Genomic DNA, 23165 nt, shown 5'->3' on the forward strand with positions numbered 1-23165 from the left:
AGAGTTTTGTTTTCGAGGTTTTGAAGATTTAAGAAGTGTGTAATGAACTTTAGTGAAAAGGAAAAAAGGAAGCAAGGAAGAAAGAGAGAGGGAAGAGGAAAATGAAATAAAGCGAGAGAAAAAAAGGGAAAGGGAAGAGAAAACTGCTCAGTTATTTTCTTTGGACAAGGAAAAGAAACCGAGTTCCTAACGTACCGGAAAATACCTAAGAGTAACATGTGGCTCGAACAATCGAGAGTCAAGGTCACGTTTATGCATAAAATATCACGCATGACCACATCATTAACAGTTACGAAACTGAAACTCGAAACTGAAAGCCACGCCGACGAACAGACTTTTAGAATCACGAGAGATGCTGGGTTTACCTTTTTTGGTCATAAACTAAAACTTGGAGTGTAGGGAATCATCTGCCTGATGACTTTTTTCACGCAAGTAACTTTGTTTCTCAGCAACTTAAGAGTGAAGTAAATCCCGCATCCACGCCTAGAGATCTCCTTTGAGATGGAGTCGTCAGAAAACGAGACTATCTCTTTGGGTCATATCCATCCAAAACCTGCAAGTCTTGGAGAACAACTCTCCATTACGGGAAGCAGAGATCTATTGACAGCTGCCGATCGTTCTTGTAGATCCTACCGAAGAGTTATGGTCATTCTTGTTGCTATTGCAGTGGCAATTTCTGCAATCATCGCGGCAGTGTTCATCAGAAAATACGTTTCGGAATACCTAAGTGATGATAACAGGAAAGGTAAGTATCAGATGTCACTCAATTTTCGCTATTTATTCAGAAGTCAACGATAAAAAAACAACATATTTGAACAAAAGAGAGAAGTTGGTCGAAATTTCAGCACATCGATGTGTCATTGTCGATGTCCTCAGTAGTAGAAAGTGATCATCTCATTTTCACGTGAAGCTAAAAGCTAACGGACAAAATTAATCAATAGATATATGGACAAGACGATAAAGTAAGTATTCAGTTTGATAATGTAAATAATAAGCATTAAAGAAGGAAACATGTAGGAGCACTTTCGTCCGCGTTGTCCAAACCCCGCCAGATTTATTTTTCAAATTCGATATCAAAAGCTTCGTTAATTTAAAAATACCAATTCTATAAAAAAGTCGTAAAGCTGGCGTTTTTGTCCTCTCATCAATGTTAGGGTAAGAGCGATAAGTTTTAAATGTGCTTTGGAAATCAAAGAGGCAAGCGATCCGTTGATAGAACATGCACGAGCACATAAGTAGCTGCGAGGCTACTTAGGAGCACTTAAGACTTAAGAGCATTCCAGCGGAAAATTTCAATTGTATAATATTATCTGCCTGTTTGAATTACTCAGTGGGTACCAAGCGTACGAGAATGATGAGCAGATAGCCATTGTTCCAGTTATTTTCTTAACACATAGTTTCATCAGTTAGCCTTAGATTAGTGATAAATTAATCCATTAATGGAGCCTGGGAAAAAATCTACATCATTCCACGTATATTTAAAGGAATCATGCACAGTTCAATTTTTGGATCATTTGCGATCCGGATTAACTTTACTAAAATTGTCTTATAACTTTTTCTTAAAATAATAAACAGCGCTGCACGAAATGAAATAATAAAAACTTGTTTCATGCTCCTACGCGTCTTATCTGACAGCAGCAGGAGTTTATACAAGTAGGCAAATTAGCTTGCTCAGATACGCATGGTTAATAAGATGTCTATTTTCGACTATTTTATCAAAGAGCGAAGCAAAAGTGTGAGAAAAGTGTTGTACATGCGTGACATTTTTAAGACGTTACATATAAGAGTACGTATTTCATGATGGTGGTGACAGATTAAGAACTAAATCTATGAGCTGAGTTCTCGCAAGTTTTGCACACGAATTTCGGTTCTTGAGTCCATGCTGTTTTGATGTAGGAGGTAGAAATAGCAGCTCTAATTTCACTTTAATGGCGTCTTCAATTGTAGGGTGTCACGATGACAAATGGAAAGTTCACTCGAATAATTTGCTTTTCCTTGATAATTTATTACTTATATAGCGCAAAATACATGTGGATATGATCTAATGCGCTTGTGTAGGCCAGAAAGGAGATTTTGTTTTGATATTTTGTTTTCTTTAACTCTAGATTGCACTGAACTATATGTTCTTCGGACAACAATCAGGCCAGACCGATGTCATATTTCCTCCCAGGGTTAAAGTTAAAATGAATGTTTTCACGCTCTTGTGTTGTTCCTCTATTAAGCTACCTTCTCCTACATTACTTGTGTCCCCAGGCATCGACGAGTGCAGCACTGGAAGCTATGTATGTGACATAAATGCGAACTGTACTAACACTGACGACTCTTATATCTGCGCCTGTAAGGAAGGATACACTGGAGACGGGCATTCATGCCAAGGTATAATCACTGCATTCGACCTAGCAAATAGCAGAATAAAGTTTCTCAAAAATAAAAAAAAACACTCTCTCCATTAAACTTAAAAATTTAATGTTTGTCTCCGTGTCAAGTAACGTTTGGCAATTGATTTTTGTTCACAGATGTCAATGAGTGTAGCAATGGCAACCATGCTTGCCATGTTAATTCTAACTGTAACAATACAAATGGTTCTCATATTTGTACCTGCAAAGAAGGATACACAGGAGATGGACAGTCATGTCAAGGTAAATAAGAGTAGCCCACACTATTTAAAACAAGCAGCTTTGCTCATAAGCTATCACCCATGAAAATTAGCCCTGATTTTAGAGGCCTGCACAGAAAAAGTGAGGATGTTACGGTGACACCAAGGGCAGTGTAATTATAGACCATATTGGTGTTGACACGACACCAACCAGGTGTAATTAGAACATTACACCAAGTTAGTGTTAAGGAACACCAACTAAAGTACTGTATAACACCTTGCTGGCGTTTTTTAACCCTTTCGCTATGTAAAGAAATCCCCTGCAAGGGTTCAAAACCACCGGTTTATAAAGTCACACTGAGTGGTGTAACTGTGTGCAATTCAGTGTTAAATAACACCAAACAAGTGTGAAATGTCTTAAACGCTGGGTTTTCTTTTTCAAACAGATCTGAAGTAGAATAATGACGTATAGGCTGAGAAATCACAAAAATATTCTTGACATGTCTTTCATATCCTTTTATAGTGAAAGTATGTCAGTTATGTGAATCTGTTGTTGTCAGCTGGTGAAAATCGACCGTCGCCTGCCAAAAGGAGAATCCTGAAAGGGGTGAATTTTCTCCAGAGAGGCGATTCCGAAGACACGTTGTTTAAAAGTATGCCGTGAAGTTGTCATTTGTGTCACGTTGACTAAGAATCTCAGACTACAAGCAAGATAAAATACTTGAAGTATAAGTTGACAAAAAAGCGTTCATTGTTCGATGCTGAATTTTGTAGTAAGAAACTCTACCAATGAAAACGTGTATTGTACGAGTTACGCCCAAATATTTATATTATTGCAGACATAAAAAGTAGAGGATGGAGTGTATTGCCTTGTCATGGGGATGATCATCGCGATGACCTATCAACGCTAAGGCAAACGAGTTTTAACTAACTAAGCGCCGCATCGGCCGGTCGGAAAAATTTAACAAACGCCGCGGCACTTTAACGGGTAAATATGTGGTAATAAAAAATTTTTGTATTTTTTAACATCGCATCATAGTATCATTGCCTGAATTAACAATTTCTTGGCGTTTTTCGGAGTTTTGCTGCAAAATTCTCCAGAAAAATCTCTGAGGAGCGCTGGTTCGACAATCAATAGGACTGTATCTTTCCGATTTCTTGCGTTTATTTACGATCCACAGTATCCGAACTCTCTACATTCAATCGTTCTCCAGTCTTTTGTTACAAGATAATGATTCTATTTATCTGCTATTACAACGGAAACACACGCCTGAACTACGTAAATCCAAGACTGACATTACTTATTCGTGATTTACTAAAATCCCAAGCTATTTCCTGTCAACTTGATTTTAACAGCTGTTTCTCATTATAGACCGATCAACACTTCTGTAATTTACACCCGCACGCAATATTTGCTGCACGAACGACACATCACGCAACGTCACAGGATGTTCCACCCCAAACGGGCACGCAGAATTTCCCTTGACAATTCCTTATTTAATTATTTCAGACCATTATTGATTTTCTCTATCACGAACATTCTCACTACAAGTCTGCCATTACCGTGCTACGTTCAATTCTACACTTAAATCTTAAGTAACCCAACTGTCATGAAACCCTGAGCTTAATTACTAAGTTAGAAAATAAAGTGTCACGCGATACGCTTACAAGATTATCACAACAAGTTTCTTATCACCCGCAGTCTTCTCGTCCAATCAGAGAATAGCGAGGAAGAGTTGAAAGTGACGGGTGTTGGCTTAGAGAATTCACATCCTTGTCGGACAATTCAAACGGACACTCTAAATTTTAGGGAAGTCAATTTGCTCCGCGATCTAGGTATTTTTACGGACAGAAAACACCTGAATGAATTCAGTTATTTTTTTCTCGTGATGATGTGATGGAATGGATGAAGAAAGAGGGATTTCAAGGATTTGTCGATGTCTTCTTTGGTAGGCCGATGTTCTAGTCACGTTTCATGAAGTTTTTACAGGCCAAGGCAACTCCAAACTGTTACCAGTAAGGACGTTTGATGTAGATGTACTCCAGATAACTTTTCACTTGTTTGAAGATACGAATTCAAACGACTGTGCAATTACTCTAGAAACATTTGCTTGAAATGCACCGTGACACTTACGTATCTTCTTCACAAACCGAAAATACAGTTTTGGCGCCAAATGACAATCACCTTGATGGTTATGGATACTTTCTTTTCAAGTTCTTATCTTCTTTGCTTGTTTTGCTTCTTTTTCTGTTTGGTTTTTACTTTTTCTTGAACATCAAGAGACGAGTTAGTTGATGGAGAAGCTTTATTCTGCATGAACGAAGACACAGTCTGAAAAGCCTCGTGCCCTCAGCGGCTGTCCGTGCTAAACTACTTGCCAAGATCGAAAAGCTCAAAGCGAGCGAGCAGTCGTCGTTTCCGTTGCCCGGAGAGATCATTGAGATTGCGGAGAATGAACCACTTATGCACGGTACACCAACTTGCAGCAAAAACCTGGACGATTCAAACGATATAGCTCTGGCGAAGAAAGGTAACGATTTATAGTTGACTAAAAACTAACTAGAGTACAAACTGCCTGAGTCAACATGACCGTAACAGATACATGACGCAATATTCCAATTAAGTACTGCTCTATATCTAAGGCATATTAGGTGACAAGACAAAGAGCACCGTTTGCGGTTCGTGTTTCCAATTTTTTATATTTGTGATTTAACTTGTTCCTTTAAAGGCAAGATTTGACAGTTTTTCTATAGCCCAAGTGTCTACTTACTTTAGACTATTTTCACTGTAACTTCTGGTTAACTTTCACCGATTTCAAGTTTCCCTTCTATTTTTGGAGTATGATTGAACATAGTTTCTATGGTCACTGTTATCCCCAGCCATTCAGTCATGTTGTGGACTTCCATAGTTATGTAAAGCGGATTTTCCGCTTTTTACTAGCTCCAAAGCTGAGTGGATTAAATATTTAATACCGCTCATTACTTGGAACGTGAAGGGAACCAGCAGGGGATGACAGGTGGCTAACAAAAAAAAAAAAACAACAACAAAAACAACAAAAACAATTTTTCTTCCATGTTTCTTTTGAAGTGGAACTGTTCAAGACAAAACTTGGATAAGATCCATGGAGGAAAAATGACGCCAGAGATTAGCTAGAAATAAGAGAAACGGACAGAAAAAAGGAAACTGGAGAAAAATGCATTTTAGGAGTTAAAACAAGAAAAATACAAAAGAAAAGGCAGCAGAATAGAAATTGCTTTACACCGAAAAAAAGGAGGATAAATTTTACCAAATGTGGCGCCAAGTAGAGCGAGAAAAAGAAAAATCACTTCAGTCCCAGATGTCTCTAGAAAAGGAATAAAGCGATAACCGTTCAAAGGGTGTTGTTCCCATTAAGACATTACTGGATATTCCCGGGGAAATTTTAAATTTGGATTGCATGATTCAAATGCTACCTTGGGAGAAGGAAAGTTTGGCCAAGTAACACTTGCCTCCTACAAAGGGTTACCTGTTGCTGAGAAGCAGTTCAATGCTGCTGTCTTACAGGCAGAAATAGAACATGAGGCAAACATTGTTTCTTCTTTCAAGCACTTAAATCTACTAGTTTTCTTTGTAGTTTCTTGTTCGGAAAAGCCTTATCTGCTTGTCTTACAATTCTATAGAGCGGCAGGCAAAGCATTCACTATAAAAGACTGCCTTCAGCCTTCCTTTTGACACTGCTTAACGATAGAATAAGTGACTGATACAGATTTGTTTCCTTATTTTATTCTGTAGAATGCTCCTGAAGCAAAAAAAAGTGCCCGGGAAGGACAGGAATGCCTCCCTTCATCATATTTGAGGGGAAATTATGCTCCCCAGACATTATCTTTATCAGTGGGGAGCAGGAGCTCTTAATAAAGATAAATGGGGGGCACACAGAGGCGCCGATTACTTTGTTATTGTCGTATTTATTGTGTTATGTGTAGTATCCAAAAGAATGTGTAAATGTGCATCTCTCCTTGCAGAGATACATTTTAAAAGTTTATGATAGCGCAAGACTGCCAAACAAATTATTGCAATTTCTGAACGAACAAAACTGCTAAGGCTTTATTTTTTATGTTTCGTTGGTGAGTTTGAGATTGAAAATAATAAAGGTGAGAACAAGAGAACCCCATCGCATTCAAATGTCTTCGTAGCTTTGGAGTTAATTTCACCATTAAGAGTGTTACTACAACACATAGGGTGTTGTTTTATAACACTAGTGGAAGTGCTGATTTACACCAATTGAGTGTAAAATTCATAACAGTGTAAAATCACCTCGTCTTGGTGTTGGCACAGCTGCAAGGCATTTTACACCAATTCAGTGTCAAGAAACACTCTTTTAGAGTTAAAGTACACTAAAACAATGATAAGTTAGCACCATTGTGGTGTATAGTTACACTTCAGTTACATGACATGAAAACGAATTTACACCACGTTGGTGTAAAAGAACACCGTTTCAGCGTTGATGAAACACCAAAATGGTGCTCACACGGCTGCATAAATTTACACTTTTTTGGTGTCACCATAACACCTTGACTTTTTGTGTGAGTTTTCACGCACCACTATTGTATTTTTTTAAAATTACTTTTTATACAACACTAACGTTGCTAGATATCGACGAATGCAGCAAAGGAAGCCATGATTGTGACGTAAATGCGAATTGTGCAAACACTAATGGCTCCCATAGCTGCACCTGTAAGGAAGGATACAGTGGAAAAGGAGAGTCATGCCGAGGTAAAATTAGATTATGATTTTCACGCCCCGACCTCGTATTTCTATTAAGTTACAAGTTTCATCATATGCATACATTCACATTTTTCGATGCTTTAGAATATAATACGCGCGGATATGCAGTCTTGCCAATTTAGAGTAGAAGAGCGGTACTTGATGTTGAGCAAAGCAGCTTTCCATGACAAGTATCGTCTTTGTAACTGAGGTTATGATCATGAGGCGGCGTGATGATTTTCACGCCCCGACCTCGTATTTCTATTAAGTTACGGGTTTTATCATATGCGTGCATTAACATTTTTCGAAAGTCTAAAATATAATACGCGCGGAAATTTTACCAGCTAGATGTTAAACATGTATCTTGCGGGGTTTATTCGCTCTTTTCGACTTAGAGACAGGGAAGATTATGAACACTCAGGCTTAAGATGCCTTTTCTCAAGTATTTAGAGGTATTTTGATATTTTTTGCCAGCTGTCAGTATGTTGTATTATTTCTATCGAGAAGGGAAATTTGTATGGTTTTTATCTTTCCTGATCGATTTATAAACCATTGTCTGTTTGACAATTAAATGTTATAAAAGAGGATTAACTCTCCTTACGTACATGCAAACTATATAATAAACCTAATACATCACATAAAGTCTGCCCGTACGGTATATGAACAATCGTTGCTTTATATCAAAAATCTTACTCGTTTGCGTTCACTCGCTCGACTTCCGATACTATGTACTACAAGATATCGATGAGTGCCTCAGTAGAAGCCATGCTTGTGACGTGACTGCGGATTGTACCAACACTGACGGCTCCCACAACTGCACCTGTAAGGAAGGATACATTGGGGACGGACACTCATGCCAAGGTATAATCATTAAATTAGACTAAGCAAATAACAGAATGAAGTTTCCCACAAATAAAAAAAATCTCTTTCGTTAAAGACAGAAATTTGATGATTGTCTCTGTCAAGTAACGTTTTTCAATTCATCTTTGTTCACAGATGTCAATGAGTGTAGCGATGGCAACCATGTTTGCGATGTTAATTCGAACTGTAACAACACAGATGGTTCTCACATTTGTACTTGCAAGGAAGGATACTCTGGAGACGGACAGTCATGTCAAGGTGAATAAGAATAGCCTACACTTTTTAAAACAAGCAGCCTTGCACATAAACTATCGCCCATGGAAATTAACCCACATTTTAGAGACCTGTTTTTACGCACCACTCTCATATTTCTATTGCGTTCCCTCTTATACATCACTTATGCTTCTAGATATCGATGAATGCAGCAATGGAAGCCATGATTGTGACGTGAATGCGAATTGTACAAACCTTAATGGCTCCCATAGCTGCACCTGTAAGGAAGGATACACTGGAAAAGGAGAGTCATGTCAAGGTAAAATTAGATTAGACTTAGAAAAAAAGTAGAATAACTGTTCATTACAAATAATTTCCTTGTTATCCGACAAACTGGGTAGACTATTTTTTTTCCCTATTCAGTTATCATTTGCAAATCTATTGTGTTCACAGATATTGATGAATGCAACGGTGATAGTCATGTTTACATGATTCAGTTTGGTCATGTAAATGGTGAGCCATTAAAGAAGGAAACAAGTAGGAGCACTTTCGTCTACGTTGTTCAAACCCTGTCAGACTGATCTTTGTCCAAACCCTGCGAGACTGTTCCTTCAAATTCGATATCTAAAGCTACATAAATTAAAATACCAATTTCTACAAAAAAACGTAAAGCTAGCGTTGTTTGTCTTCTGATCAATATTAGAGTAAGAACGATAAGCTGGAAAGATGCTTTTAAATAAAAGAGGCAAGCGATTCATTGACAGAACGTGCACGCGCACACAGGTAGCCGCGAGGCCGTGACAGTAGCCTATTTAAAAAACTTCAGAGCGTTCCAGTGGAAAATTTCAATTGTATAATGTTATCTGTCTGTTTGAATTACCCGGTGGGGTGTTTTGCAAGTATGTGGCTCTTATAACAAATAAAGTTATTCCAAAAAAGTACATCCCAAAGTTGCAAAGTAGTCAATGAGAGCGGATGTAATTATCTGTGTGGTTAAATAGCTTTGGGAGGGGTTTTGCAAGCGTTCGTGTTCAACAACAGTGAAGTAGGCTTCTGAATACGGCTTCTAAAAGTTACAAGATGGTTAATAATGAGCAGATAACTATTGTTTTCACGCTCTCGTGTTGTTCCTCTAATAAGCTACCTTTTTTACCTACCGATCAGGCCAGAACGATGTCATATTTCCTCCCAGGGTTAAAGTTAAAATGAATGTTTTCACGCTCTTTAGGTGTTCCTTACTTCATTACTTTTGTACCCAGGCTTCGACGAGTGCAGCGCTGGAAGCTATGTATGTGACATAAATGCGAACTGTACTAACACTGACGACTCTTATATCTGCGCCTGTAAGGAAGGATACACTGGAGACGGGCATTCATGCCAAGATATAATCATTACATTTGACCCAGCAAATAGCAGAATAAAGTTTCTCAAAAATAATAATTAAAAAAACTCTTTCCATTAAAACTTAGAAATTTGATGTTTTTCTCTCTGTCTAGTAACGTTTTCGCAATTAATTTTTGTTCACAGATGTCAATGAGTGTAGCAATGGCAACCATGTTTGCCATGTTAATTCGAACTGTAACAACACAAATGGTTCTCATATTTGTACTTGCAAAGAAGGATACACAGGAGATGGACAGTCATGTCAAGGTGAATAAGAGTAGCCTTCACTATTTAAAACAAGCAACTTTGCATAGAAACAATTGCCTAAGGAAATTAGCCCTCATTTTAGAGACCTGTTTTTACGCACCACTATTGTATTTCTATTAAATTACCTTTTATACATCACTAACGCTGCTAGATATCGACGAATGCAGCAAAGGAAGCCATGATTGTGACACAAATGCGAATTGTACAAACACTAATGGCTCATATAGCTGCACCTGCAAAGAAGGATACACTGGAAAAGGAGTGTTATGCCAAAGTAAAATTAGTTTAGATTTTGAAAAAAGGAGAATAACTGTTCATCACAAATAATTGTCTTGTTATCCAACAAACTGTTTAAAATTTTTTTTCTCTAGTCAGTTACCCTTTTCAAATAGATTGTTTTCATATTGATGAATGCAACGATGATAGCCATGTATGTGATTCTAATGCTAACTGTACCAACACTAATGGTTCATATAATTGCATCTGTAAGGAAGGATACATTATAAATGGACAGTCTTGCCAGTGTAGATTAGAACAGCGGTACTTGATGTCGAGCAAAGCAGCTTTCCACAACAAGTATTGTCTTCGTAACTGAGGTTATGATCGAGAGGTAGCGTGATGATTTTCACGCCCCGACCTCGTATTTCTATTAAGTTACGTGTTTCATCATATGCATACATTCACATTTTTTGATGTTTTAGAATATAATACGCGCGGATATTTTACAAGTTGCTCGGTATTTTTCCGAGTGCGGAAGGAAACAGGATAATTTTGAGCAATGAGCAAAATTTCTTCTCGTATTATATGATATATTCGATACCATCGAATAAGGGATATATCATTTAACCATTACCTGGAATATTTTTCTCGAATATACGGCCACGCTGGGATAACCGCCCCCACCCCACCCTTCTCTCCCTCACTTTTTTTAAATAGAGTAGATACAAGGAAAATCTATTTTTTCTGCCACACTTTTTATGTAACTTTTCAACCTTTAACGACAGCGCAATCAGTACGGCAGAATAATTCTATTTTCCATTTCAGTTTTTCTATCTTCATGTGCTTGCAGAGAATTTTTTATGTATCATCTATTATTTTGATTTTATGTCTTATTGCCAAAGTAATTTAAGAAGCGCCCCTCTCGACTAATCGATAAAGCGCCCTCTCTACAAACAAGTGCCCCTCCCCCTCCCATTTTTAGCGGAAATTTTTAATAAGCGCTCAAGTGCTCCTTGAAAATGTCTATTATTTCAATTATTAAAGTAGACACAATATCGCCCGAGGAAGTAAATCTGTATCTTGCGGAGTTTATTCGCTCTTTTCGACTTAAGCTTAACATGCCTTGTTTCAAGTATTGAGAGGTATTTTTTTGCCAGCTGTCACTATGTTGCAATATTTCTATCGAGAAGGGAAATTGATATGGCTTTTATCTTTCATGATCGATTTATAAACCATTGTCTGTTTGACAATTAAATGCTATAAAAGAGGAATTTACTCTCCTTATGAACATGTATACTATATAATAAACCTAATACATCACGTAAAGTCAGTCCGCATGGTATATAAACAATCGTTGCTTTATATCAAAAATCTCACACGTTTGCTGCGTTCACTCCCTCGACTTCCGATACTACGATCTCATGCGTAAATACCACACAGACAGACTTTCTATGAAGTATTCTATATCCATATTATTTGTACTACTAGATATCGATGAGTGCCTCAATAGAAGCCATGCTTGTGACGTGAGTGCGAATTGCACCAACACTGACGGCTCCCACAACTGCACCTGTAAGGTAGGATACACTGGGGACGGACACTCATGCCAAGGTATAATCATTACATTAGACTTAGCAAATAGCAGAATGAAGTTTCCCACAAATAAAAAAAAAACTCTTTCTTTAAAAACTCAGAAATTTGATGATTGTCTCTGTCAAGTAACGTTTCGGCAATTCATTTTTGTTCTCAGATGTCAATGAGTGTAGCGATGGCAACCATGTTTGCGATGTCAATTCGAACTGTAACAACACAGATGGTTCTCACATTTGTACTTGCAAAGAAGGATACACTGGAGATGGACAGTCATGTCAAGGTGAGTAAGAGTTGCCTACACTAATTAAAACAAGAGCTTTGCATATAAACGATTGCCCATGGAAATTAACCCTCATTTTGGAGACCTGTTGTCACGCATTATCTCGTATTTCTATTACCATAGTTTTTGTATATCACTTATGCTTCTAGATATCGACGAATGCAGCAATGGAAGCCATGATTGTGACGTAAATGCGAATTGTACCAACATTAATGGATCCCATAGCTGCACCTGCAAGGAAGGATACACTGGAAAAGGAGAGTCATGCCAGGGTAAAATTAGATTAGACTTAGAAAAAAACAGAATAACTTTTCATCACAAATAATTGCCTTGTTATCCAAAAAACTGGCTAAGATTGTCTTTTCCTCTATTCAGTTGCCCTTTGCAAATCTATTGTGTTTAAAGATATTGATGAATGCAGTATTCATGTTTGTGATGCTAATGCTAACTGTACCAACACAAATGGTTCATATAATTGCATCTGCTAAGAAGGATACATTATAAATGGACAGTCTCGCCAACGTAGATTAGAAAAGCGATACTTCATGTCGAGCAAAGCAGCTTTTCATAATAAGTATTGTCTTCGTAACTAAGGTTATGATCAAAGAAGCGACTTAATGATTTTCACGCCCCGACCTCGTAATTCTATTAAGTTACGGGTTTCACCATATACACACATTTACATTTTTCGAAGATTTAAAATATAATACGCGCGGATATTTTACGAGTTGCTTGGTATTTTTCCGAGCGCGAAAGGAACGAGGGTAATTTAGTGCAATGAGCAAGATTTCTTCTCGTAGTATATGATAAACCATCGCATATGGGATTAATCATTTAATCATTACCTGGAATATTTTTTTCGAATATGCGGCTACGCTCGGATAACCCCTCCACCCCACCCTTCTCTCCCTCACTTTTTCAAATAGTGTAGATACAAAGAAAATCTGTTTCTACTGCCACATTTTTTTTATAACTTGTCAACCTTCAACAACAGCGCAATCAGTACAGCAGAATAATTTTACTCTCAATTTCAGATTTTTTTAATCTTCATGTGTTTGCAGAGTTCCTTTATGTATTATCCTTTATTTTGATTTTGATGTCCCATTGCTGAGTTAACTTAAGAAGCGCCCTTTTCGACTTATCGCCAAATTGCCCATCCTACAAATGAGTGCCCCCTCCCTCTCCCAGTTTTAGCCGAAATTTTCAATAAGCGCCTAAGTGCTCATTGAAAATGTCTAATATTTCAATTATTGAAGTACAAACAATATCGCCTGAGGAACTAAACATGTATCTTGCGGAGTATATGAACTCTTTTCAACTTAAAGACAGAGAAGATTAGGAACCCTCAGGCTTAACATGCCTGGTTATCGAGAAAGGAAATTTAGATGGTTTTTATCTTTCATGATCGATTTATAAACCATTGTCCATTTGACAATTAATTGTTATAAAAGAGGAATTTACTCTTCTTATGTACATGTAAACTATATAATAAACCTAATACATCACGTAAAGTCTGTCCGTAAGGTATGTAAAGAATCGTTGCTTTATATCAAAAGTCTTTCTCGTCTGCTGCGTTCACTCCCTCTGTTGTGGTTCTTTTTTAAAAGAACAGGAGGCGTAGATTGTAAGACACACACACGTTTTATTCTGGAGCAAGAAGAACACTAAACTAAATCACACTTAAATAATGATCACTCACTATGATCAATAATGACACTCTCGATTTCGGATACTACGAGCTGGTGCGTAAATACCATACACAGAGACTTTCTATGGAGTATTCTATATCTATATCATTTGTACTTTTAGATATCGATGAGTGCCTCGGTGGCAGCCATGCTTGTGACGTAACTGCAAATTGTACCAACACTGACGGCTCTCACAACTGCACCTGTAGGGAAGGATACACTGGGGACGGACAGTCATGCCGAGGTATAATCACTGCATTAGACTTAGCAAATAGAAGAAACTATTTCCTCTAAAACTTAGAAATCTGATGTTTGTTTCTGTCGAGTTACGTTTTGGCAATTTATTTTTGTTCTCAAATGTCAATGAGTGTAGCGAAGGTAACCATGTTTGCCATGTTAATTCAAACTGTAACAACACAGATGGTTCTCATATTTGTACTTGCAAGGAAGGATACACCGGACATGTACAGTCATGTCATTGTGATTAAGAGTAGTCTACAATATTTAAAACAAGCAGCTTTGCATACAAACGATTACCCATGGAAATTAGCCCTCATTTTAGAGACCTGTTGTCACGCACCACTCTGGTATTTCTATTACCATACTTTTTGTGTATCACTTATGCTTCTAGATATCGACGAATGCAGCAATGGAAGCCATGATTGTGACGTAAATGCGAATTGTACCAACACTAATGGCTCCCATAGCTGCACCTGCAAGGAAGGATACACTGGAAAAGGAGAGTCATGCCAAGGTAAAATTAGATTAGACTTAGAAAAAAACAGAATAACTTTTCATCACAAATAATTGCCTTGTTATCCAACAAACTGGCCAAGATTGTCTTTTCCTCTATTCAGTTGCCCTTTGCAAATCTATTGTGTTCACAAATATTAATGAGAATGCAGCGATGGTATTTGTGATGCTAATGCTAACTGCACCAATACCAATGGTTCTCATAGTTGCATCTGTAAGTCTTGTCAGTGTAGAATATGACAGCGATAGCTTTCCATAATTAGAATTGTCTTCGTAACTGGGCTCATGATCAAGAGGCAACACAATGGTTTTCACGCCCCACCTCGTATTTCTTTTTAGTTACGGATGTCATCATATGCATAGATACACAATTTTCGCTGGTTTAAAATATTATAGGCGCGGATATTTCACGAGTTGCTTAGAATTTTTCTGAGCCCTGAAGGAACGAGGATAAAAGAAGGCACTGAGCAAGATTTCTTTTCGTATTATATGATAAACCATCGAACGAATAAGGGATTTATCATCTCACTATTATTAGGAATATTTTTCTCGAATATGCGGCCACGCTCGGATAACTACCTCCCCCCAACCGTTCTCTCCCCTCACTTTTTTAAATAGCATAGGTACAAGGTACTGCCACACTTATTTATAACTTTTCAACCCTCAACAACAGCGCAATCAGTACAGCAGAACAATTTATTTTCTACACCAAATTTTTCTATCTTCATTTGCTTGCAGAATTCCTTTATTTATTATCTATTATTTTGATTTTATGTCCTATTGCTGGGTAACTTAAGAAGTGCTCTTATCGACTAATCGATGAAGCGTCATCCCTACAAATAAGTGCCTCTTCCCCTCCCATTTTTAGCCTAAATTTTCAATAAGAGCCCAGGCGCTCATTGAAAATGTCTGTTATTTCAATTATTGAAGTACACACAATATTGCCTGAGGAACTAAACATGTATCTTGCGGAGTTTATTCGCTCTTTTCGACTGAAAAACAGACAAGATTATAAACCCGCAGGCTTAACATCCCTTGTTTCAAGTATTGAGAGGTATCAGTTTGTTAGCTTTTGCTAGCTGTGAGGGAAATTCATATGGTTTGTATCTTTCATGATCGATTTATAAACTATTGACTTAAGTCTGTTTAACAATTAATTGTCATTAAAGAGGAATTTATTCTCCCTGTGTAAATAAAAACTAGATACTAAACCAAATGCATCATGTAATGTCGGTCCGTATGGTATGTAAAAAATCTTACTCGTTTGCTGCGCTCACTCTCTCGATTTCCGATGTTACGCACTCATACGTAAGTACCATCCAGACATACTTTCCATGAAGTATTCTATATCTATATCATTTGTACTACTAGATATCAATGAGTGCCTCAATGGAAGCCATGCTTGTAACGTGACTGCGAATTGTATCAACACTGACGGCTCTCACAACTGCACTTGTAAGGAAGGATACACTGGGGACGGACAGTCATGCCAAGGTATATTAGACTTAGCATCATACAATGCTACTTTTAAGAATATCAAGGGCCTGCCCAAAATTTCCATACTTGGAAATATGCAATGTTATTTACAACTTCAGACATTGTAAGTGGAGTGATATCCAAAAATGAACAACATTTACGCGGAGAATCGTTATTCTCATGGCCATATCCAGTCCTGCGAATGAGATACATCCAGTGGCTATGTATGTATTGAACTCCATATTATGTGTATCAGTACTGAAATGAGACACGAGAAGCAGTTGTATTCACAGGATAGAAACTGTACTTATTTTAACAAACTAAGTTTGGTGGCTGAAATACATTTATGTAGAAAAGGAAAATTAATGTTGAGCTTGTTTCTCGAACAGAAGCATCAAGAATTTTGGTCTACGCTGAAGAAAATGTTTGACATATGTATTCCTTAACAAGAATACTGACCTAAAAAATTTCCGTCTTTCTTGCACTGTCTCCATACTGGAAACTTACTTCATTGCTAATACTAAAAGTGTAAAGGATACTAGATATAACTCGGTTTAACTTGTTCTTTGCTCGTTACAAATCTTTACCATATCTCTCAACTAAAAACGTTCTCTTTTAGACATTGACGAGTGTAGTGAGGTTTATGGCGTCAAAATGAACGACTGCCATCCTAATGCCTCTTGCGTTAATACCCAGAGTTCTTACAACTGCTCTTGCAATCCTACCTATATTGGGAATGGTTCTATATGTGAAGGTAAGTTTTTTATATTCAGGCTTCGTAACTTGATAATGTACGTCTTGTTAAATGTTACCAAGGAGCACGCAGAGTTGGTAATACAAATATTTGTTAAGAGGAAGCATAAATCCTTGTCACCTAATACGCTAAGAAATTGCTGGCACTCTTGATTCCATGCGAACTTTAATCACATTAAATATATTTTAGGGATGAGTAGGAGGAGGTGGCTGGGGAATTTTTTCTTGTTTTGACTGCAAAGTTTTGGACTAATTTACATGCGTAGTAAACTAAGTCTCCAACTTTAATGCTACGTCATTTTTAGAGAACGATGTAAGTTTCTCTTCACAAATTTAATTTAACTCCTTCACAATAAACGTCTCTCATTTTCCTCTTTTTATTTTTTTAATTTCTGTATTATTCCAGTGTAATTTAATTAAGTTAAATTTAATTTAGTGAAAGTAGAATTAACCCCCACTCGATTAGCATCCGCTATCTTTGGGTCAAAGGAATATCTTCCATACATAGATAGGAAAATAAAAGTAAAAACGATGGTGGAGTGAAAGTTACAAGTCTATAGCTCCAAGCGATTCCTTTGAGCTACGACATGATTAAGATAACAAGAAAATTTCCTTTTCACAATTATCATCCAATTTTTTAGCCGATCCATGTTATAATTACCACAACCTGAGTGATGCCAACAGAAGAAGCAGTTTCAATACACCGCTCTTTGGTCCAATATTTTGTGACGACCAACTCCTCGTGGGATGGTATCGTTTTGTGGGAGCTGCAGGAACTAAAATGCCAACAACGCGTGTGCCAGCATACAGATGTGGTACAGACTGGTCAGGCTGGTTGGTTGATGCTCATCCTACAGTGGATGATGATGAGGTTTCCAGGAGGGTCTGCTTTAGCGATCGTTCTACAGGTTGCAAATCTTTAATTAACATTTTAGTTAAAAATTGTGGATCATTTTTTATTTACAAACTTGCTCAGCTCTCTTTCTGTTCTTCCCGCTACTGTGGCACGGACTAAATCTGAGTCTAATAACTTCACAAAATGATACACGTCATAAAGAGATTCTTGTGAACAATGTACTTTACGAGTTACCGTAGCCCACTCCTTATCGCGATCGTTAATACCATCGTTATATAAGCTGGTGTATATTGCCAATCTTTTTACGTCGGTGACGAACTGTCACATGTTATATATATTATAAGAGTTTTAATGATGCTGGGTATGAAATCTCATTTGATTAATAGTTAATAAGAACTGTCAAAGGACCAAGTAGTGTATTTAATTAGAAAGTAAGTTTCTTGATCCCAGATACTGACGCTTCTGGTATAATTTGTCATCCCATAAAACATCTGTTTAAAAGCTGGATTCTTCTACAATCACTAGAGTATCTCGCCTTAATTTTACCTTAATACCTTTATCAATAAATTCATTATCATCTCTGGGTTTATTAATTTATCTGAAGTCTAAAATTTTATGAAAGGTAACAGAAGCTATGGGCTCCTGAGGTAATTAAAGTGGCTGGCAACTGTTTTCCGAAACACCCGAAGGCCAAAGTTGTATTCAAAGCGCTCGAAACCAACTTTCGCTCCTAGTAGTCGAACCAATATTACACGTTTGTTGACCAAGGGACTGAAGTTTTAAATAGTCGCATAGCAACAGTTATTATCATAAAAATGTCATAGGAAATCCTGTTAAACAGTTTTTAGGGTCGGTCCAGGAAATTGCTCGATATATTTTTCATACAACTTCAGAATTTTTCTTTTCTTCTGAGGAAAGGCCTCACTGATTAATGACTTTTAATGAACTAGAATGTTTTTGAAATTTACATTTACTCCTTTATTCTCATCGGTTTTCTGTTACACCCTTGATATGAGGTCGCTTCTTCTTTCCAACTATCTTGTGACTCTTATTGCGTATTGCTTTTTTATGATTTAGAGCAGAATACCTTCCGTGTGACTTGATACTATCACGGAATGGGGTGGACAGGCAGAGAAGTGGGTGCGAAGTCCGCAATTTAAGTCATCTTTCAATAGTTGACAACAGAAGCAAGTTTATCCCCCCATCCTCCCACTTCTAATCCCAGTTTCCGGATCCCAAGAGTGCACTCTTGATAGTGCAATGCTTTAAAAGTATGTTGGATTTGCATGAAAAAGGATGGCTACTGAAACAAAGTCAGCGGTAATTCGGAAAAGTTTATTTGGATTTGGCACACGGTATTCGGATGCCGTTGAGCCCGCGCAACCATATTTCGGAGATGGGGTGGTTACAAAGCGCTGAAAGAAACCAATTTTAAGAACCAATCAGATTACAGGATTCGTTTCCGTGCCCTCTAAAAAAAAAAAATACAATAAACACTTTCTCACTCGAATGACAACTGAATATTCACAACAATGTAAACTAGTATATCGGAAACAAACTGTTCTGTTATATGCGCCCTCAGCTGCTGATGGATGAGTGCCATCCGGCCAAACTGTGCTGAGCATAAAATATCTCATCATGGGTGGACATTCGGTCGACATCTTTGTTCCTGCTTTTCCTTGGAAACCAAATCAGCAGGGTTCAAGGTAATTGTCACGGTATTATATTCCAGTGACGTACGTGGTTTTCCTGGTTTTGGTCGTTTGTACTGATAAGTTCGACATTCTATGTAATAATCAAACGTAAATTGATTTGAATATAAACTACTTTTATCCTGTATTGGTCTAATTTCGTTATTTTGCCATTTTTAGCGGGTGAAAAAAATATGTAGACAGGACCTAAATGGAGGAGCAGAGTGGAGATGCAGGCATTTGAAGGAATGCTGATTTTTGAAGAATAGTTTTCGAGGATTATATGATCTCACTTTTCTGAATAGCTATGTTATAGTCTTCCCTTTCCCATATAACTATGGCTACAGAACCAGTAGTAGGATCCAATTGTATTAACACTTGTTGACAAATCCTCGTGCACTCATGGATACCATCAGCAAAAGGCAGTTACGGATATTTTTCGGTCTTCAGATAACTCGGCAAAATATCGAAAAAAAGTCACCGCTACTCGAACCAGTGAACATTCAACCGTAATATCTGTAATAGTAATATGTAATCGTAACATCTAAAATTGTTAAAAACGAAATCTTCAGGTCTCACTTCCAAGATGCTGTTATCCAGTTTGCATGTCGTAATTAAAGCTTTGGCATCTGATGTCGCCGTTGTAAGCCTGAAGATACTGGAGCGAATTTGACGGAAGTTTTAATTACTTTAAAGACATTTCGCTTAAGCATCTCGCCATAGACGGAAGATTCATGACCGCAGTGTTGCGCAATCAGATCGATGAACATTTAAAACAGCATTAACTGAACTAAAATACGAAAACAACGAACCAAACCAACATCTTTCCTTCAATTATATATTTCTTCAATTTCTCCGATGCTTTCTCCTCTACTTTGTGATTTTCAGACTATATTAGGCTGTAATGCATGGGCGCAAAGCGCTAAATCATCCCTTTGTAGGACCTTTCATTTGAAAATTTGAAATTATGTTGATAGATCCATAAAACAACTGGTCTCAGTTGTATGTTCTCCCACCTACCAAACGTTTCAGTTGAATCATCATTGTCTTCCTATATCACGACTGTCAATAGCTAGTATTCCTGATTCATTAGTTCGTTTGGATTCATAAATTCCGAGTATGAAATTTTGAAAAACGTTGCGTATATGAAGAATTTGATTAACAAGAAAAGCTACTCAATTATCATACAGGTATTGTGCTAAAAAAACAAATAAATGCGCTTATTAGAATACCACTATGAGACAATTTCATGAAAGAGGATAACAGAACTTTCATACTATTAATTATTTACTAATTCATATATTTTGAGAAATATGACGAAGGGCTCACGCTTGAGTCAGCTTTAGAAACTGTTTAGAGCGGCCAAAATTATATTATCAACTCAGTTGATGATTCAAATTACCTCGTATCTCCGTATATTCGTTTGTTTACCCGCTGTTAGACTCACACAATCAATCCATCATGAAATTATCTAAAGGGAGTTCAGTAACATAACATTGTAGCTCCTTGGTCCCGGCGTCCTTGGCCGTTCATAGGAAGGAAACGAACGGGGCTGAACTTGAGAGACGCCTTTCACATTCTGTGTTTTGTTTGGTAATGTACTTCCACATATTACAGAGAATTCGCCCACCGCAAAAATTCAATTCATGCCAACCACATATAAGGATTCCTCTCGACTTCTCGAGCCAAAAATTTGTATTTATGTATAAGGATAAGGAACCCTCATAACCGACAAAAGCAACATGTGGAACTATCATGCTCACATTTAGAACAGAGGGAAATGTAAATATATGTATCATCGAAAACGAATACTTACTTGAAAATGAATACTTACAATCGCCACTTACTGGAGCTAAACTATGTAATTATTATTATTATTATCATTATTATTATTATTATCATAAAAAAAAATCATATAAACTGTTTTTTGCCCTATTAGTTATGTCAATTCGAATGGAAATTTTCTTAAAATGCTAATTTTTTACTTTATGTATTTGTTTTACTGAAGTTTTAAACAGGTGCCGAAACCCTTTTTACGATTAAATTGCAGCAGAAAGACAGGATTTAATAATTAGCATGAGAGTCAAATTTCTACATAATATAACAACCAACAGCTGGCTCAAGCACAAAATAACGAACGGTATTCGGTTTTGAGACAAGGTGAAATAATCACGAGAAGATAATTCCATCCAGTCTCTAAAAGATACTGTGAAAGGAAACTTTGCTCGAATCTGGAGTATAATCATACAAATTGGAAAAATAGTGTATATTCTTCGAACGGTGATACTGACACAAACGTAATTCCCAAAGACGAGGCATGATATAAAAAACTTGTTAAATATGGGCGACTGCGCTGCTACTGACAAGTATGCTGAGTGAGTATCCATGCTCCTTTTAAGACATTAATTTCTGCAAAGTAGCATCGTGAAAAAGGGAGGCAGAGACTGATTGAGCCAAGAGTGTTTTAGACTATTTTGTGTTAGAGCTATACAGACCAGCATCCTGTTACAAAACAAGACAATTATTTTAAGGAAGAGTTCTTCGGGGAACCAGAGCACTACACCATTATTAAGGCACAGGCTTAAATTCAAATTTAACATAGGGCCCATCGTGTCGATGTGAATGGCTCTTTTGCATGATTAGATGGTAAAGTTTACGCCTGATATTTCAATTTATAGATATAGGGAATCTGGAATAACTAACTGGATGGTTTGCAAAAAGTTCTCCTTTCACTTTGCAATGGCCGAACTTACTAGATTAGACTTTGCAAGGGCCATGGCCACTTATATGTGCAAAGAGCGCTGAAAATGGTATTTGTGCCAATTTTGCTTAAGTCGCCTTAAATCACCTCAAATCACCCAAAGTCGCCTAAAGTTGCAGCGACTCAAGGTCTCAGAGTAGGCCTAGCCTTGAAAATGGCATTTATTTCCGTACATGGTGACAATGCGTCATATCCGACTGTGACAGAGGGCCACCTGTCGAAAGTAGATAAGTCAATATCAGAAAACTAAAAATGTTAAAACAATTTTTAAAGCTTGTCCTGATAAAAGAGTAAAACGGACTGTTTGATGCTGAAGAAATCGTTCTTTGTAATCTATAAATTTTTTTTATCGCCAATTTGAAAAAGTCAATCAGCTCCGTTTTTGTAAAATACTTGTGAATGAAACAGATGAATGTTAACATGTGCTAATAACTTGTACGATTTGCTGTAGCGGCACTGTCGATAAGTACTCGTTGCCCGATGTATTCGAGAGTTGCATATCACATTGGATTTATTTAAAGAATTTTCATTCCTGTGAAACTTTTCTTCTTTCCATTATCATCATTCAGGTTTTGGGTTTGTAGATGATGTTTGCAACGGTAAGAACGACCCGTGTACGCTGAAATGTAATGAGCAAAACACTACCTGTGAGCAGAATTGCAACGTTGGTAATTACACTTGTAAACTGGACTGTAGCGTAGATCATTGTTATCAAAAATGTAATTCTCGAATATGTTTTCTAAATTGCACCAAGAGAGAGTGTAAGCAGTCTTGCAGTCGTAGAGTGCGAATATGTCAAATGGAATGCACCGGTCAAACCTGTAATCAAGCGTGCAACGCTCGTAAATGTATCTTAAAGAGAAGTCACTCATTAACTTCGGGTCACGGTCATCAAGCATGCAACGGGGGAGTGCAAACATGTAATCTGAAATGCAGCGGGGAAGAATGCAATCAGAATTGCAACGGTGGAGCACAACGATGTATTATGCAATGTATGGGGAGCTCTCGTACACAAACTTGCGACGCTCATA

General features: G+C 37.4%; 2 protein-coding genes across 2 annotated transcripts in view; both read left to right on the plus strand.

Moving 5' to 3' along the window:
- Positions 1–425: 425 nt before the first annotated feature.
- LOC131794988 (fibrillin-2-like) lies at positions 426–18099 on the plus strand. Its single transcript, XM_066166438.1, has 16 exons — positions 426–745; positions 2254–2376; positions 2517–2639; positions 7227–7349; positions 8079–8201; positions 8337–8459; positions 8611–8733; positions 9942–10064; positions 11772–11894; positions 12034–12156; positions 12306–12428; positions 13966–14088; positions 14476–14598; positions 15969–16091; positions 16693–16827; positions 17468–18099. Exons 1-16 carry the CDS (start codon positions 502–504, stop codon positions 17839–17841), a joined length of 2352 nt encoding a protein of 783 aa, XP_066022535.1. The 5' UTR covers positions 426–501; the 3' UTR covers positions 17842–18099.
- Positions 18100–21598: 3499 nt separating this feature from the next.
- LOC136281023 (cell death abnormality protein 1-like) overlaps positions 21599–23165 on the plus strand; it is a 3956-nt gene continuing 2389 nt past the window's right edge. Inside the window, exons 1-2 of the mRNA XM_066167201.1 lie at positions 21599–21748; positions 22704–23165. The exon at positions 22704–23165 is cut by the window's right edge and continues 258 nt beyond it. Coding sequence (XP_066023298.1) covers positions 21742–21748; positions 22704–23165 — 469 coding nt within the window. The 5' untranslated portion in view covers positions 21599–21741. The remainder of the gene's footprint in view (positions 21749–22703) is intronic.

Source organism: Pocillopora verrucosa, chromosome 5 (genome assembly GCF_036669915.1).
Source record: "Pocillopora verrucosa isolate sample1 chromosome 5, ASM3666991v2, whole genome shotgun sequence".
Taxonomy (NCBI): domain Eukaryota; kingdom Metazoa; phylum Cnidaria; class Anthozoa; order Scleractinia; family Pocilloporidae; genus Pocillopora; species Pocillopora verrucosa.

Coding starts and splice junctions, on each gene's coding strand:
- LOC131794988 (XM_066166438.1), top strand. CDS start 502: ATGGAGTCGTCAGAAAACGAGACTATCTCTTTGGGTCATATCCATCCA. Junction 8,202..8,336: donor GGACGGACACTCATGCCAAG/GTATAATCATTA, acceptor CTTTGTTCACAG/ATGTCAATGAGTGTAGCGAT. Junction 16,828..17,467: donor GAATGGTTCTATATGTGAAG/GTAAGTTTTTTA, acceptor CCAATTTTTTAG/CCGATCCATGTTATAATTAC.